Source organism: Mustelus asterias, unplaced genomic scaffold (assembly GCF_964213995.1).
Source record: "Mustelus asterias unplaced genomic scaffold, sMusAst1.hap1.1 HAP1_SCAFFOLD_282, whole genome shotgun sequence".
Lineage (NCBI taxonomy): Eukaryota > Metazoa > Chordata > Chondrichthyes > Carcharhiniformes > Triakidae > Mustelus > Mustelus asterias.
The window spans coordinates 254,805-272,390 of record NW_027590247.1 but is presented as its reverse complement, the minus strand read 5'-3'; the positions used below and the strand labels follow the sequence as shown (position 1 = coordinate 272,390).

The 17,586-nt window shown below is 45.6% G+C and overlaps 1 protein-coding gene across 3 annotated transcripts; it reads right to left on the bottom strand.

Annotated features, from left to right (window-relative positions):
• Window positions 1-2,768: 2,768 nt before the first annotated feature.
• On the bottom strand, window positions 2,769-7,772 carry LOC144486065 (actin-2-like). Of its 3 annotated transcripts, none has more exons than XM_078204171.1 (3): window positions 7,686-7,772; window positions 7,307-7,455; window positions 2,769-4,116 (listed from the first exon to the last, which is right to left on the bottom strand). In XM_078204171.1, exons 2-3 carry the CDS (start codon window positions 7,430-7,432, stop codon window positions 3,112-3,114), a joined length of 1,131 nt encoding a protein of 376 aa, XP_078060297.1. In that variant the 5' UTR covers window positions 7,433-7,455; window positions 7,686-7,772; the 3' UTR covers window positions 2,769-3,111. The 3 variants fall into 3 exon arrangements, with proteins under 3 accessions (XP_078060297.1, XP_078060298.1, XP_078060299.1); XM_078204172.1 differs by having other exon boundaries at window positions 7,663-7,757; XM_078204173.1 differs by having other exon boundaries at window positions 7,595-7,719.
• Window positions 7,773-17,586: the final 9,814 nt, after the last annotated feature.

Here is a 17,586-nt window from a genome sequence, read left to right as displayed (position 1 = left end):
AGACGTGGCTGCAAAGGGATCAAGGCTGGGATCTTAATATCCAAGGATATGTGTCCTATCGGAAGGACAGGCAGATGGGCAAAGATGAGTGGGGTTGCATTGTTAGTAAGGGATGAAGTTAAATTGATAGCAAGAAGCGATATAGGATCAGAAGGCAAAGAATCTCTGTGGATAGAGTTGAGGAATCGCAAAGGTAAAAAGACCCTGATGGGAGTTATGTACAGGCGCCCTAGCAGTAGTCAGGATGTAGGGCAGAAAATAAATCAGGAGATAGAAAAGGCATATAAAACATAATATTACAATAATCATGGGGAACTTCAATATGCAGGTGGACTGGGAAAATCAGGTAGGTAGTGAATCCCAAGAAAAGGAATTTGTGGAATGTCTAAGAGATGGTATTTTTGGAGCAGCTTGTGACAGAGCCTACGAGGGAGCAGGCAATTCTGGATTTGCTGATGTGTAATGAGGCAGACTTGATTTGGGAACTTAAGGTGAAGGAACCCTTAGGGAGCAGTGACCACAATATGATAGAATTTACCCTGCAGTTTGAGAGGGAGAAGCTGGAATCACATGTAACGGTATTACAATGAAAGACATGAGGGAGGAGCTGGCCAGAGTTGATTGGAAAGGGAGCTTAGCAGGGAAGACAGTGGAACAGCAATGGCAGGGGTTTTTGGGGGTTATTCGGGAGGCACAACAGAAATTCATCCCAAGGAAGAGGAAACATGCTAAGGTGAGGATGAAGCATCCATGGCTGATGAGGGAAGTCAAGGACAGCATAAAATCAAAAGAAAAAGCATACAAAGGGCAAGGATTAGTGAGAAGCCAGGGGATTGGGAAGCCTTTAAAAACGAGCAGAGGACAACTAAAAAAGCAATAAGGGGGAAGAGGATGAAATATGAGTGTAAGCTAGCTAGTACTATAAAAGAAGATAGCAAGAGCTTTCTTCAATATATAAAAGATAAGAGAGAGGCAAAAATAGACATTGGACCACTGGAAAATGAGACTGGAGAAGTAATAATAGGAAACAAAGCAAAGGCAGAGGAACTGAATAGTTACTTTGCATCAGTCTTGACGGTGAAAGACACCAGTGGGATGCCAGAGCTCCAGGAGAATCAGGGGCACAGGTGAGTGTAGTGGCTATCACGAAGGAGAAGGTTCTAGGGAAACTGAAAGGTCTGAAAGTGGATAAATCACCTGGACTGGATGGTCTACACTCCAGGGTTCTAAAAGAGATAGCTGAGGAAATTATGGAGACATTGGTGGTGATCTTTCAGGAATCACTGGAGGCAGGGAGGGTACCAGAGGATTGGAAAGTAGCAAATGTAACATTGCTGTTTCAGAAGGGAGGGAGGCAGCAGACAGGAAATTATAGGCTGGTTAGCTTAACTTTGGTCATTGGCAAGATTTTAGAGTCCATTATTAAAGATAAGATCACGGAGTACTTGGAAGTGCATGATAAAATAGGACTGAGACAGCACGGCTTCATCAAGGGGAGGTCATGTCTGACAAATCTGTTAGAGTTCTTTGAGGAGGTAACAAGGAAGTTAGATAAAGGAGAACCAGTGGACGTGATTTAATTAGATTTCCAGAAGGCCTTTGACAAGGTGCCACATGGAGACTGTTAAATAAATTAAGTGCCTATGATGTTACGGGTAAGGTCCTGGCATAGATTGAGGATTGGCTGACTGGCAGAACACAGTAAGAGTTTTAACAACACCAGGTTAAAGTCCAACAGGTTTATTTGGTAGCAAATGCCATTAGCTTTCGGAGCCCTGCTCCTTCGTCAGATGGAGTGGAAATCTGCTCACAAACAAGGCACACAGAGACACAAAATCAAGTTACAGAATACTGATTAGAATGCGGATCTTTACAGCTCGTCAAGTCTTAAAGATACAGACAATGTGAGTGGAGGGAGCATTAGGCATAGGTTAAAGAGATGTGTATTGTCTCCAGACAGGACAGCCAGTGAGATTCTGCAAGTCCAGGAGGCAAGCTGTGGGGGTTACCGATAGTGTGACATAAACCCAACATTCAGGGCTATGGGGCAGGTGCTGACAGATGGGACTAGGTGGAGTTCAGGTGCTTCTAATGTGTCAGTGCAGACTCAATGGACTGAAGGGCCTCGTCTGTGCTGCATGATTTTATGACTTGCTCTGATACCTTCAGGATCTGTAAATAAGTACTCCAAAATGCATCTGGTCCTGTGAGCTTCCGAGTGGCCTGCCATTAATTAAACACTCCTTTGTCTTGTTAATCTTTGAAAGGGCATCACCTCATACTTACCAGGATTGCATACCATCTGCCACTGCTCTGACCAACCCATCTATTTCTTCTGTAATTTACAATCTTCTTCACTATTAACCAGTCTATTCATCTTGGTGTCATCTGCAAATTGTCATTCCCCCACATTCTCATCTAGATCATTTATGTACAGAACCATTTGGGACCCAACACTGATCCTTGTGGTACACCACTGGACACTGGCTTCCAGCAACTCAGACAGCCTTCCACCACCAACCTGTGTGTCTTATTATTCAGTCATTACCATGACTAGGTTACCCCCTTTTTATTTACTGGAAACTACAACATCTCAACATTGCCACTTCTGCTGAGATGGTACCTTATGAATTGGAAATTGATTCTGGGTTTAAACCCTCAGTGAAAGATGTGCTGATTTGGTGCATTGACCTGAACAGGCACCGGATTGTGGCGACTAGGGGAATTTAATGCCAGCCTTACTTTTGACTAAAAAATAAACAACATGATTTAACAAATCATCTTTATTTCAGAATAGTTGAAATTAAAACACTGACATGAAAGCTTGCAGTTGTAGCAGTAAAGCCTTTCAGAAGGGAAATTGGAATAAACTTTGTGGCCTCAAAAACAAAAAAAATGAGCGATGCTCCTTCAAAACAAAACCCCTCTTGGGCATTTGTATAATTTCATCTCACTGACTTTATTCAATTTAAAGGAAAGCAGCTTGAACTGGAATTTGGCAGGAAAAGGGGTGGAATGGCATTATGCACAATATGCAAAATTGAGTACAAGAGGCTGCGTGTCACATTGCCAGTGGACAGGGCCTGGGCAAGTATGGAGCCACGCAGCAAGTTAGAAACACTTGCGATGGACTATGGAGGGGCCAGACTCATCATACTCCTGCTTACTGATCCACATTTGCTGGAAGGTGGAGAGTGAAGCCAAGATGGAGCCTCCGATCCACACTGAATACTTTCTCTCAGGTGGAGCAATGATCTTTATCTTCATTGTGCTCGGAGCCAAGGCTGTGATTTCCTTCTGCATCCGATCAGCAATACCTGGGAACATGGTGGTCCCACCAGACAAGACAATGTTGGCATACAGATCCTTCCTGATATCTACATCACATTTCATGATGCTACTGAAACAGGTCTCATGGATCCCTTGAGATTCCATCCCAAGGAAGGATGGTTGGAAAAGGGCTTCTGGGCACCTGAAACGCTCATTACCAATGGTAATGACTTGACCATCAGGGAGCTCATAACTTTTCTCCAAGGATGAAGAGGTGCTGGCTGTCTGCATCTCAGATTCAAAATCAAGGGCCACGTAGGCAAGTTTCTCCTTGATGTCACGTACAATCTCCCTCTCAGCTGTGGTAGTGAAGGAGTAGCCACGTTCAGTCAGGATCTTCATTGCATAGTCAGTGAGATCCCGGCCAGCCAGATCTAACCTCAGGATGGCATGAGGCAAGGCATATCCTTCATAGATTGGCACAGTGTGGGAAACACCATCACCAGAATCTAACACAATGCCAGTTGTACGGCCAGAGGCATACAAGGACAACACAGCCTGAATGGCAACATACATGGCTGGTGTGTTGAAGGTCTCAAACATGATTTGGGTCATCTTCTCCCGGTTGGCTTTGGGGTTGAGAGGTGCCTCTGTGAGGAGAACAGGGTGCTCCTCTGGGGCCACCCGCAGTTCATTGTAGAAGGTGTGGTGCCAGATCTTCTCCATGTCATCCCAGTTGGTCACAATCCCATGCTCGATTGGGTACTTCAGGGTCAGAATGCCTCTCTTGCTCTGAGCTTCATCACCAACGTAACTGTCTTTCTGACCCATTCCAACCATCACTCCCTAGAATGGGGAATAAAAAAAGGATTTAATCACAAACCACAGGCAAAGACAGAGACTAAACATTATCAGGGATTTCCTATTGACTGGTTGGGTTTTGTACCAACAGCTGAGTATGCCAAGATGAGGGCTTACGTTGGTGACACTGAGGGGGCCTCAGAACAGTGAATCATTGATAAAAATGGATTCCATATTTTTGTAAAGATTACAACAGTAACTATACTTCAAATGTATCAATTAGTTATAATATGCATTAGGATATCCTAGGGATTATCACTGACCAGAAATGGTTCTGGACTAGCCATACATATAGTGTCTATAAGAGCAGGTCAGAGGCTAGGAATCCTGTGAGTAAAGCATCTCCCGATTCTAAAGCCTGCACACCATCTACAAGGCACAAGCCAGAAGTGTAATGAAATACTCTCCACTTGGCTGAATGAGTGCAGCTCCAACAACACCCAAATCTCAACACCTTCCAGGACAAAGCAGCCCACTTCATTGGAACCCCACCCACAAACATTCACTCCTGCCACCACCCAGGCACAGTGGCAGCAACACATCAAGCAGCTTTCAACAGCACCTTCCAAATACACAACCGTTATCATTAAGAAGGTAAGACAGCAGGCATATGGGATCACCACCACCTGGAAGTTTACCTTCACTGTCCCTGGGTCAAAATCCTAGAATTGCCTACCTGACAGCAGGTGCATGTACCTACACCTCAGGAACTGCAGCGGTTCAAGTAGGCAGCTCACCACCACCTTCTGAAAGATAATAAATGCTGGCCTGGCCAACAATACCCACATATCATGAAGGAAAAACTATTCTTGTGCTTTCTTTGAGAACTGCATTCTAGAGACTATTTTACCATCAATGCTGTTTGGGGCAAGTGTGGGAATGATATCAACAAGAAAGGTGGCAGCCCAAGTGGTGTTTGGTATTGAGTGTTGGGATGATTGAATATTGGTGAGGAAATAGGATGGATTCAATTGATCAGGACAGATCTGTTTATGATGGGTCACTTGAAATCATACCTGGAGGAGCACCTTATGCTCACCAATGCCAAAATCAAATGTGAAACATAGGGTCTAGGCTAACATTACAAACACCTTGGAGTTTCTGGCCTGGGTCTTAACACCACATGGATATATTTGAGCAGCCAGATTCCAGAGTATTGCAGTTTGTTCTTCTCAGCTCTTTTGATAGGACAAGTCAATGATCAGAAACCTAATCCAGGATCTGAATGCATGTTCTGAGCGGAGAGTTCAGTGGTGTACTGACCATCTGAAGGACAGGAAAGGGGAAATAATGAGACACTCAGATCAATTTCAATTGATGGAAGATTACTTGGCATTGCATAAACTTTTTCCAACATCTCACCCCAAAGATGAGTTGGCTAATGGTGTCTCTGGATCAGGACCGCAAACAGCCTTCTCAATACTGCAGCCAAATGAGTCAACCTTAGAATACTGTAGCAGACACCTTAATTCATCAGCAGTGAAAAAGCACACAACGAGTTGGATGCAATGAGCTATCACAAACATAGCAACACGACTGATATTTGATCAGGTTGGCAAGGTTAATGAAACTGGAAATTCTTATGGAGGGAGATTGCAGGGCAGACGGGGGGGGGGGGGGGGGGGGGGGAAAGAGAGACCTTGAGGTATTGCAGCAATTCAACAAGGGCTGGATTGTCTCAGGTAAATACAGAGAAGCTGTTTCCTCTGTTGGCTGTGGGCGGGCAGTGGAGGGGCAGGAGCAAAATGGTGTGGAGGAGCTCTGACAAGCTCCTGAAAAACTATTGATGTTGACATGGGGATGGGGGCAATTGGGAATTTCATGAAATCAATACATTTTGTTGCACAAGGGTGGTATAAAACAAGTTAATTGGGTTTAAGATATAACTCAACTATGATCTAATGAAGAAGTTCAAGGGGCTGAATACCTTCCTCCTGTTCCTAATCTGGCATGTATGTCAATCTGGTAATTACAGGGTTAAAACAGGATTAAAGTGTACAGAATCAAAAGAAGAATTCTCAGGGGAGGAGCAAACTCATGGGCTGAACTACAGCTGCAGGAGCTGCCCAGGTATAGCCTGACCCATCCCACACAGTTTAACTCAGTCCTCATCACAAAGCTCAATTTTACTGCCTCTGATTCAAATCTGCTATAAATCAGAATACTCTACCACATCAAGACAGCATTGCCGAGTTTGTTCTTTAGGTTCCTATTTAATAACATTCTGAAAGCTACAGTTAAATCTATCTCCACCAATCAGGCAGTAAAATCACTAATTTGATTCTTTAAAACAATGCAGCTTCATATCAACTAACCCTCCACACTCTTAACCACCCCTCAACCATGGGAAACAATCTGTTAAATCCAATTCAAAACGCTTCAATGACTCAACAGGTAACACAGCAAAGGGTCACACTGAACCCCAACTGCAACAATAGGAACCAACAAATGTTTAAAAATTAGAACATTGAACATAGAACAGTGAATAATACCAGTATCACAACTGTATGGAAAGATCAGGGAGTGCAAGTTGAACTGTGTAGACAACTTAACCTTCACACCATCTGTAAGGCTCAATTTAAAATGTTTGTAATGTTTCTGACTATACTGAAGCACCTCAGGAGTGCAGCATAGGGTACATAGATAACCTGAATACTACTGCAGCACGCTGGTCATTTTATCAAATATATTTTGGTAATTTAAAAAGCAAAAAATAAATTAAAGCCACAAAGTCAGGTCACTGTTTAAAAATAAGGGATTGCTTATTTAAGACAGATGAGGAGAATTCTTTTCTCAGAGGGCCGTGAGTCTCGAACTCTACTTCCTCAAAAGGCAGTGGAAGCAGAGTCTTTGGATGTTTTTACAGCAGAGCAAGATAGATTCTTGATTGACAAGGGGGTGAAAGATTATCGGGGAGGCAGGAATGAAGTTCGAAGGTACAATCAGATCAGCCATGATCTTATTGAACAGCAAAGCAGACTCGAGGGGTCAGGTGATTTGTTGCTGCTCCATATTCATATTTTTGCATGAAGCAAAAAACAGCACAAACCACAAACTGTTGAAAAGAGGAAGCTGAAACAGGAGAACATTTCAGTTACAAGAGTCAACTCCAACACCCAGATGCCTCCCAACAGCAACAGGATTCAACAACCTTCCAAATAGTTTTAGGGCTCACCTGGTGACGGGGCCGTCCCACGATGGAGGGGAACACAGCCCTGGGGGCATCATCTCCTGCAAAGCCAGCCTTACACATCCCAGATCCATTGTCAACCACCAGAGCTGCAACATCATCATCAGCCATGGCTTAAAATCTACAGGAGCTGACTGAACAACAAAAAAAGGAAAAAAAATTAATACAGACACAACAGCACAGATCCAAACACCTTTCAAACACTACTCATTAAATAAGAGACAATCTTCACTTTGCTTCCTGGAAATATTATTGTTTTCAAAAAAAACCTACCCAGCACTAATTTCAGAACCACAACTAAAAAGTTAGAGCAGAAAAACTGAACCCTTCCCCTGCCACACCTTGTTTGCTGAACAGCACCTACCGTCTCTCACAATATCCTGTCTTTACTTGTTCCACAAGGCAGCAATGAGATCGTCACTCTGTCTGCTTGCTGCCTTTATTGGTTTGGGCCCCTCCCACTCCCATCGTTAAATAAACAGCCAGTAAGATACAGGGGGAGGAACTGAGAACAACCAGTAAAATCTGCCTGACTCTCAGATTTGTATCTTCAAATTTTACCCCAGGACTTCAGAACATAGCTACATCAAATCGTGCTACACTATCAGAGGATCAGTACTGAGGGAGTGCTGCACTGTCAGTGAGTCAGTACTGAGGGAGTGCCGCACTATCAGAGGGTCAGTACTGAGGGAGTGCCGCACTGTCAGTGGGTCAGTACTGAGGGAGTGCCGCACTGTCAGATGGTCAGTACTGAGGGAGTGCCGCACTGTCAGAGGGTCAGTGCTGAGGGAGTGTAGTACTGTCAGAGGGTCAGTGCTGAGGGAGTGCCGCACTGTCAGAGGGTCAGTACTGAGAGAGTGCCGCACTATCAGAGGGTCAGTACTGAGGGAGTGCCGCACTGTCAGTGGGTCAGTACTGAGGGAGTGCCGCACTGTCAGAGGGTCAGTACTGAGGGAGTGCCGCACTGTCAGAGGGTCAGTGCTGAGGGAGTGTAGTACTGTCAGAGGGTCAGTGCTGAGGGAGTGCCGCACTGTCAGAGGGTCAGTACTGAGAGAGTGCCGCATTATCAGCGGGTCAGTGCTGAGGGAATGCCGCACTATCAGAGGGTCAGTGCTGAGGGAGTGCCGCACTGTCAGAGGGTCAGTACTGAGGGAGTTCCTCACTGTCAGAGGGTCAGTGCTGAGGGAGTGCTGCACTGTCAGAGGGTCAGGACTGAGGGAGTTCCTCACTGTCAGAGGGTCAGTACTGAGGGAGTTCCTCACTGTCAGAGGGTCAGGACTGAGGGAGTGCTGCACTGTCAGAGGGTCAGGACTGAAGGAGTGCCGCACTGTCAGAGGGTCAGCACTGAGGGAGTGCAGCACTGTCAGAGGGTCAGTGCTGAGGGAGTGCCGCACTGTCAGAGGGTCAGTACTGAGGGAGTGCTGCACTATCAGAGGGTCAGTACTGAGGGAGTGCAGCACTGTCAGAAGGTCAGTACTGAGGGAGTGCTGCACTGTGGGAGGGTCAGTACTGAGAGAGTGCCGCACTGTCAGAGGGTCAGTACTGAGGGAGTGCAGCACTGTCAGAGGGTCAGTACTGAGGGAGTGCCGCAGTGTCTGAGGGTCAGTACTGAGGGAGTACTGCACTGTCAGAGGGTCAGTGCTGAGGGAGTGCCGCACTGTCAGAGGGTCAGTACTGAGGGAGTACTGCACTGTCAGAGGGTCAGTGCCGAGGGAGTGCCGCATTGTCAGGTAGATTTTGATTACAGAGAGAGATTCAGTATTTTATTACTCGAACAAGATTGAAGATAACCTTGTTGTTCCACTATCCTCGAGCAGAGTGGGGCGTAAAACCTTTGGAGCTCTAAGGAATATACTGCAGCAAGAGAAACCAGCTGATAAACAATTCATGGAATTGTGCAAGTTATGGACGGGACACTTTAGGCCATAAGGATGCAAATTGCAGAATGGGCCAGGTTTTACAAGTGGGACCAACTGGAGGGTGTAAACATTATTAAATTTTTTATGGTGCTCAAAAGCTTGGCAGAATTTAGTGATTTTGGATCTTTCCCACAAGAAGCACTGCAGGATTGTCTTGTTTGTGGGTTACTGCAGGAAGAAATTAGGCGAAGGTTATTGACGGAGGAGCGATTAGATTTCAAAAAAAGTTGTGAGATAGCGGTATCCATGGAACGGGCTGCCACAGAAGCCTCACACTTAGGCATCAGAGCAACAGTATACAAGATGGTAGATGCCCAGGAAAGCAATCGAAGGCCGAGGAGAGTTGTCAGTGTGGTAAAAAGGGCCACACAGAGAACAGTGGCTGGATGAGAGGAGCTCAATGTTAGAGCTGCGGAAGAACAGGTCACTTTGCCTGCAATTCTAGAGCATCAGGGTCCCAGAAACAGAAGCGACTGGGCCCCACAACCAGGAGGAAATGTCGAGTAGCCACTGTTGAAGGGCACAAGGAATCGGCAGGATCCGCAGATGAAAGGGAGCTGACGGAGAGATTGAAATTTAAACTGAATGTGCTGTCAGTCCATGGTGATGCAGAACGGTTTTGGGCAGAGTCCAAACTGGAAGGGAAGATGGTGAGGATGGAAGTGGACATGGGGGTTGCAGTGTCATTGATTCCAGAGTCCATATATAAAGAGAAACTAAATCACCTTCCCGTGAAATCCGCGAATATTGTTCTGAGAACATATCCGGATCAGGTGGTGCCTTTGAAGGGTTATGTATCCACCATGGTATAGCTGAGGGGCCAGTGCAGATATCCCCTTGTACACCATAGAAGGGAATTACCCTGCATTGTTTGGAAGAGCTTGGATGAAGAAATTGGGACAAAATTGTGAAGTAGTAAACAGACTCACAGAAGCCTGTTCGGGCCTGGACGAGGTATTGGGAAGATACCAGCAGCTTGTTCCAGACACTCACCGCCCTTTGTGTGAAGAAATTGCCCCTCTGGACACTTTTGTATCTCTCCCCGCTCACCTTAAACCTATGCCCTCTAGTTTTAGACTCCCCTACCTTTGGGAAAAGATATTGACTATCTCGCTGATCTGTGCCCCTCATTATTTTATAGACCTCTATAAGATCACCCCTCAGCCTCCAGAGAAAAAAGTCCCAGTCTATCCAGCCTCTCCTTATAACTCAAGCTATCAAGTCCCGGTAGCATCCGAGTAAATCTTTTCTGCACTCTTTCTAGTTTAATAATATCCTTTCTATAATAGGGTGACCAGAATTGCACACAGTATTCCAAGTGTGGCTTTACCAATGTCTTGTACAACTTCAACAAGACGTCCCAACTCCTATATTCAATGTTCTGACCGATGAAACCAAGCATGCCGAATGCTTTCTTCACCACTCTGTCCACCTGTGACTCCACTTTCAAGGAGCTATAAACATGTACTCTTAGATCTCTTTGTTCTGTAACTCTCCTCAAAGCCCTACCATTAACTGAGTAAGTCCTGCCCTGGTTCAATCTACCAAAATGCATCACCTCGCATTTGTCTAAATTAAACTCCATCTGCCATTCGTCAGCCCACTGGCCCAATTGATCAAGATCCCATTGCAATTGGAGATAATTTTCTTCACTGTCCACTGCGCCACCAATCTTGGTGTCATTTGTAAACTTACTAACCATGAACTCAGAGCATGGTTTACAGCATGGAAACAGGCCCTTCAGCCCAACTTGTCCATGCCGCCCTTTTGTTTTAAGTCCCTAAGCTAATCCCAATTGTCAGTGGAACCCTGGGGAAATGAAAGAAGCGAAGGCGGATATACGATTAAAACCGAGAGCTGGCCCCAGGAGCATGAAAGCCTGGCCAGTACCATATGCAATTAGACCCAAATTGGAGGCCGAATTGGGGTCTTGGAACCAGTGGCCACAAGTGAGTGAGCCACGCCCATAGTCCTGGTCATGAAAACAATGGATCTGTGAGACTGTGGGGTCTTGAAAATCATTGTGAAGCCATGTGTGGAACAGTATCCGTTACTCCTCATTGGGGATTGTTTTACTTCTTTTGTCAGGAAAAAGATACAAAAGTCTGAGATCGTGCACCAACTGACTCAAGAACAGCTTCTTTCCTGCTGCCATCAGACTTTTGAATGGACTTAGCTCGCATTAAGTTGATCTTTCTCTACACCCTTGCTATGACTGTAACACTACATTCTGCACTCTCTCCTTTTCTTCTCTATGAATGGTGTGCTTTGTCTATATAGCGCGCAAGAAACAATACTTTTCACTGTATACTAATACATGTGACAATAAATCAGATCAAATCAAATTTAGTGGCCTGGCTAGGGGAAGAAAAATCACTAAGATGGATCTTTCCCAAGCATATCTGCAAGTGGGGGTGGCTGAGGATTCACAACCGTTGTCAACGATTGTCACCCAAAAAGGGTTATTTTGCTCAAGCCTGGGCTGCCTGGAATGGAACATTTAAGTTATAAAGACAGGCTGGGTAGGCTTGGGTTGTTTTCGTTGGAACAGAGAAGAATTCTAGTCTCTTGTAAGAAACTTTTGATTTCTTGTGAGACAAATTGAGGTCCATTGTCGCTTACCAGTTGTTGAGGGAATCCAAAATAACTCAATACTTCTCCTGGATTCTTGATAGCCCTCTCTGATGAAGTAGATTTCATCACAGTGATCTCCGGCCTCTTAGTCTGAGCATCAACCATTACTAAAGTGTATGTCCTTCAAAAGGTCTTGCAAAATCACATGCACTCATTATCAAGCCTCTTCAGGACATTCCCATGGATGCAGCAAATGACTAAGTGTACTTTTGCACAGAAAGAACATGATAGTGACATGTCACACTATCTGTAACCCCCACGACTTGCCTAGGCTTGTAAAATCTCGCTAACTGTCCTGGCCGGAGACAACACACATCTCTTTGACCTGTGCTTAACCCTCTCTCCACTCACATTGTCTGTACCTTTAAGACTTGATTACCTGTAAAGATTCGCATTCCAACCATTATTTTGTAAATTGAGTTTGTGTCTTTATATGTCCTGTTTGTGAACTGAAATCCCACTCACCTGATCATAGAAATCATTGAAATCATAGAAACCCTACAGTACAGAAAGAGGCCATTCGGCCCATCGAGTCTGCACTGACCACAATCCCACCCAGGCCCTACCCCCATATCCCTACATATTTTACCCGCTAATCCCTCTAATCTACGCATCCCAGGACACTAAGGGGCAATTTTAGCATGGCCAATCAACCTAACCCGCACACCTTTGGACTGTGGGAGGAAACCGGAGCACCCGGAGGAAACCCACGCAGACACGAGGAGAATGTGCAAACTCCACACAGACAGTGACCCAAGCCGGGAATCGAACCCAGGTCCCTGGAGCTGTGAAGCAGCTGATGAAGGGGCAGCACTCCAAAAGCTAGTGGCTTGTGCTACCAAATAAACCTGTTGGACTTTAACCTGGTGTTGTGAGACTTCTTACTGTGTCCTGACAGTGCCATTGGTCTGGAGTAGTCGGGTTTCAACTTTGCATCAGCTCTGAAGTCTTTCCTCGAAAAACCAGATCAATCACTTCTGAGAACACAGGATCGCTCCACATGTGTTTTCTCACTTGCTAGGAATGATGGGTATGTTGTCTGCTTATTCAAAGTAGAAGATGTTCCTGCTTGAGTAGTCTGACAAGCTACCTGGCAGTGACAACCTTGAAAGTCCATCCACACTAATATGATTGATCGTCGATATTCAAAGGTTTAAGAATGTCCAGACAAAAGCAATGCCCACCATTGCATGCTACTTGCTGCGAGTGACACAATTCCTGTGTGTGTTCCAAAAATGGCAGTTAGCCGATGATGGTCCGTCAACAATGTAAATTCTCTCCCATACAAGAACAAGCAGAATGTTCAGCACCATTCGCGACTCCTCAGATACTGAAGCAATGCATGTTCAAAAGATCTGGACAATATCCAGGCTTGGGCTGATAAGTGGCAAGTAACATTCGCGCCACACAAATGCCAGGCAATGACATAAGAACATAAGAAATAGGAGCAGGAGTAGGCTATCTAGCCCCTCGAGCCTGCCCCGCCATTCAATAAGATCATGGCTGATCTGAAGTGGATCAGTTCCACTTACCCGCCTGATCCCTATAACCCCTAATTCCCTTACCGATCAGGAATCCATCTATCCGTGATTTAAACATATTCAACGAGGTAGCCTCCACCACTTCAGTGTGCAGAGAATTCCAGAGATTCACCACCCTCTGAGAGAAGAAGTTCCTCCTCAACTCTGTCCTAAACTGACCCCCCTTTATTTTGAGGCTGTGCCCTCTAGTTCTAGTTTCCTTTCTAAGTGGAAAGAATCTCTCCACCCCTACCCTATCCAGCCCCTTCATTATCTTATAGGTCTCTATAAGATCCCCCCTCAGCCTTCTAAATTCCAACGAATACAAACCCAATCTGCTCAGTCTCTCCTCATAATCAACACCCCTCATCTCTGGTATCAACCTGGTGAACTTCTCTGCACTCCCTCCAAGGCCAATATATCCTTCCGCAAATAAAGGGACCAATACTGCACACAGTATTCCAGCTGCGGCCTCACCAATGCCCCGTACAGATGCAGCAAGACATCTCTGCTTTTATATTCTATCCCCCTTGCGATATAGGCCAACATCCCATTTGCCTTCTTGATCACCTGTTGCACCTGCAGACTGGGTTTTTGCGTCTCATGCACAAGGACCCCCAGGTCCCTCTGCACAGCAGCATGTTGTAATTTCTTTCCATTTAGATAATAATCCAATTTGCTATTATTTCTTCCAAAGTGAATAACCTCGCATTTGTTAACGTTATACTCCATCTGCCAGATCCTCGCCCACTCACTCAGCCTGTCCAAATCTCTCTGCAGACCTTCTACGCCCTCCACACGATTCACTTTTCCACTTTGTGTCGTCTGCAAACTTTGTTTCCCTACACTCAGTCCCCTCCTCCAGATCGTCTATATAAATGGTAAATAGTTGAGGCCCCAGTACCGATCCCTGCGGCACGCCACTAGTTACCATCTGCCAACCAGAAAAGCACCCATTTATTCTGACTCTCTGCTTCCTGTCGGATAGCCAGTCCCCAATCCATGCTAACACCCTACCCCCAACTCCGTGTGACCCAATCTTCTTCAGCAACCTTTTGTGAGGCACCTTATCAAACGTCTTTTGGAAATCCAAAAACACCGCATCCACCGGTTCCCCTCCGTCAACCGCACTAGTCACATCTTCATAAAAATCCAACAAGTTCATCAAGCACGACTTTCCCCTCATGAATCCATGCTGCGTCTGCTTAATCGAACCATTCTTATCCAGATGGCCTGCTATTTCTTCTTTAATGATGGATTCCAGCATTTTCCCAACTACAGACGTTAAGCTAACCGGCCTGTAGTTACCCGCCTTTTGTCTATTTCCCTTTTTAAACAGCGGCGTAACATTAGCCGTTTTCCAATCCGCCGGCACTACCCCAGAATCCAACGAATTTTGATAAATAACCACTAACGCATCTGCTATTACCTCTGACATTTCTTTCAGTACCCTGGGATGCATTCCATCTGGGCCCGGGGACTTGTCCACCTTCAGTCCCGTTAGTCTACCAAGCACTGCCTCCCTGGTAACATTAATTGTATTGCGTACCTCTCCTACCAATCCTCTATCGTTAATATTCGGTAAATTATTTGTGTCTTCCACCGTGAAGACCGACACAAAAAACTTATTTAAAGTTTCAGCCATTTCCTCATTTCCCACTATTAAATCCCCCCTCTCGTCCTCCAAGGGTCCAACATTCACTCTTGCCACTCTATTCCTTTTTATATATTTGTAAAAGCTTTTACTATCATTTTTTATATTTAGAGCTAGCCTAACTTCATAACCTATCTTTCCTTTCTTTATCGCTTTCTTAGTCGTTCTTTGTTGTTTCTTAAAGTTCTCCCAATCTTCCGATTCTCCACTATTTTTGGCCACTCTGTACGCATCGGTCTTTAATTTAATACTCTCCTTAATTTCCTTTGTTATCCACGGCTGGTTATCCCTTTTCTTACAGCCCTTCTTTATCACCAGAACATATTGTTGCTAAGTACTGAAAAGGATCTCCTTAAAAATCCTCCACTGTTCCTCAGCTGTCCTACCTACCAGTCTGCTCTCCCAGTCCACCTTAGCCAATTCAGCCCTCATCCTATCGTACTTCTCTCTGTTCAAACAGAGGACAGTGGTATGGGGCCCTACTTTCTCCTCTTCCATTTGTATCAGAAATTCGACCACATTGCGATCATTTGACCCAAAAGGGTCCTTCACAAGAACATTCTTAATTCTACCTACCTCGTTACACATTACCAGATCTAAGATAACTCGTTCCCTCGTCGGTTCTGTAACGTACTGTTCAAGGTAACTATCCCGACAGCATTCTAAGAACTCTTCCTCCATCCCACCCCTTCCAACTTGAGTCAGCCAATCAATATGCAGGTTGAAGTCCCCCATGATTATTGCCGTTCCGTTTTTGCACGCATCCATTATTTGCTTGTTTATAGCCCTGCCCACCTCAACATTATTATTTGGGGGCCTATAGACCACGCCTACTAGTGTCTTTCTCCCCCTAGTATTCCTTATCTCTACCCATAACGATTCCACGTTTTGTTCCTTAGAGCCTATGTCATCCCTCACTACTACCCTGATATTATCTTTTATTAACAGAGCTACCCCACCACCTTTTCCTTCCTGTCTATTCTTCCTAAATGCCTGATTACCCCTGGATATTCATCTCCCAGTCCTGATCTCCGTGCAGCCACGTTTCTGTGATGGCCACTGGATCATACCCATTGGTGCTGATTTGCACCATCAACTCATTAACTTTGTTCCGAATGCTTCTTGCATCAGGCAAAGTGTCTTTATTCCAGCTTTTATCTGGACCCGATTTGATGAAACGCTATCAACCTCTCCCTCGCCCTCTACTCCTTTAACTACTTGAATGCCTCATTCACTTGCACTTGCTCCCTCTCCTCTACCATTGATTTCGTAATTCCTCTTACCTCTGCACCCTCCCCCCCCATAAATTAGTTTAAAGCCCTATCTACAGCCCGAGTGATACGATTCGCGAGGACTCTGGTCCCAGCACGGTTCAAACGGAGACCATCCCATCTATACAGGTCCCATCTGCCCAAATACTGGTGCCAATGCCCCATGAATTCGAACCCATTCCTCCCACACCAATCCTTGAGCCACGCATTCGTCTCCTTAATCCTATTAACCCTGCGCCAATTCGCGCGTGGCTCAGGTAGTAATCCGGAGATTACCACCTTGTTGGTTCTGCTTTTTAATTTGTTCCCCAGCTCTTCGTACTCCCTCTGTAGATCCTTAGTTCCTGTTTTGTCGATGTCATTGGCACCTACATGGACCACGACAACTGGATTTTCACCCTCCCACTCCAGATTCCTCTGCAGCCCAGATGATACATCCTGGACCCGAGCACCAGGCAGGCAACACAACCTACGGTATTGCTTCTCCTGGTCACAGAGAACAGTGTCTATGCCGTTAACTACACTCTCCCCAATTACTACTACATTTCTCTTTGATTTCTCTGTTGCAGCAGCACCCTGCACCCCGGTACTGCCGACAGTTTGCTCGTCCTTCTCGCAGTCATTTTTCCCACCAACACTGGTGGCAAGAACCTCAAATCTGTTACAAAGATTTAAGGGCTGAGGTTCTTGGGACTTTACCTCCCACAAACTACTTCCCTTCTTCCCCCCTTTGCCCGCCTTCTTCCCCCCACTGCCCGCCTCACCCGCAGCCACTCCCTGTTGTCCCTGACCCCTAGCTAAGTTAGTCAGTCTAAGGGGCGTGACTTTCTCTTTATACACATTATCCAGATAGCTCTCCCCTTCCCTGATAAGCCTCAGTGTCTGTAGCTCAGAGTCCAGTTCATCTATCTTGAGCTGGAGATCCTCCAGCAATCAGCACTTACTGCAGACATGGTCCCTGGGGTCCACTTGCTCCCACATCATGCAGCAACAGCACATTACATATCCCTCCATACCAATTTACCTTGCATGAGTTGGTGTAATTTAAAAGTGAAACCCTACCCTGCCTCTGCCTGTCCTCGCCGAAGCCCTGTGAGCCAAAGCCAGTTCACACTCTACTCCCCACTCACTCCACTGCCCGCTCCCAACGCTGCCCGCTGTATAGAGTGACTTTTATACTAAAAAAACACAATCTCCCAGAATCCCTTGCGGCCTACTCCCACTTCCCTTAGTTTAAACCCGCGAAAAAAGCCCGCGAAAAAAACGG

Coding starts and splice junctions, on each gene's coding strand:
- LOC144486065 (XM_078204171.1), bottom strand. CDS start 7,432: ATGGCTGATGATGATGTTGCAGCTCTGGTGGTTGACAATGGATCTGGG. Junction 4,117..7,306: donor TGGGACGGCCCCGTCACCAG/GTGAGCCCTAAA, acceptor TCCCCATTCTAG/GGAGTGATGGTTGGAATGGG.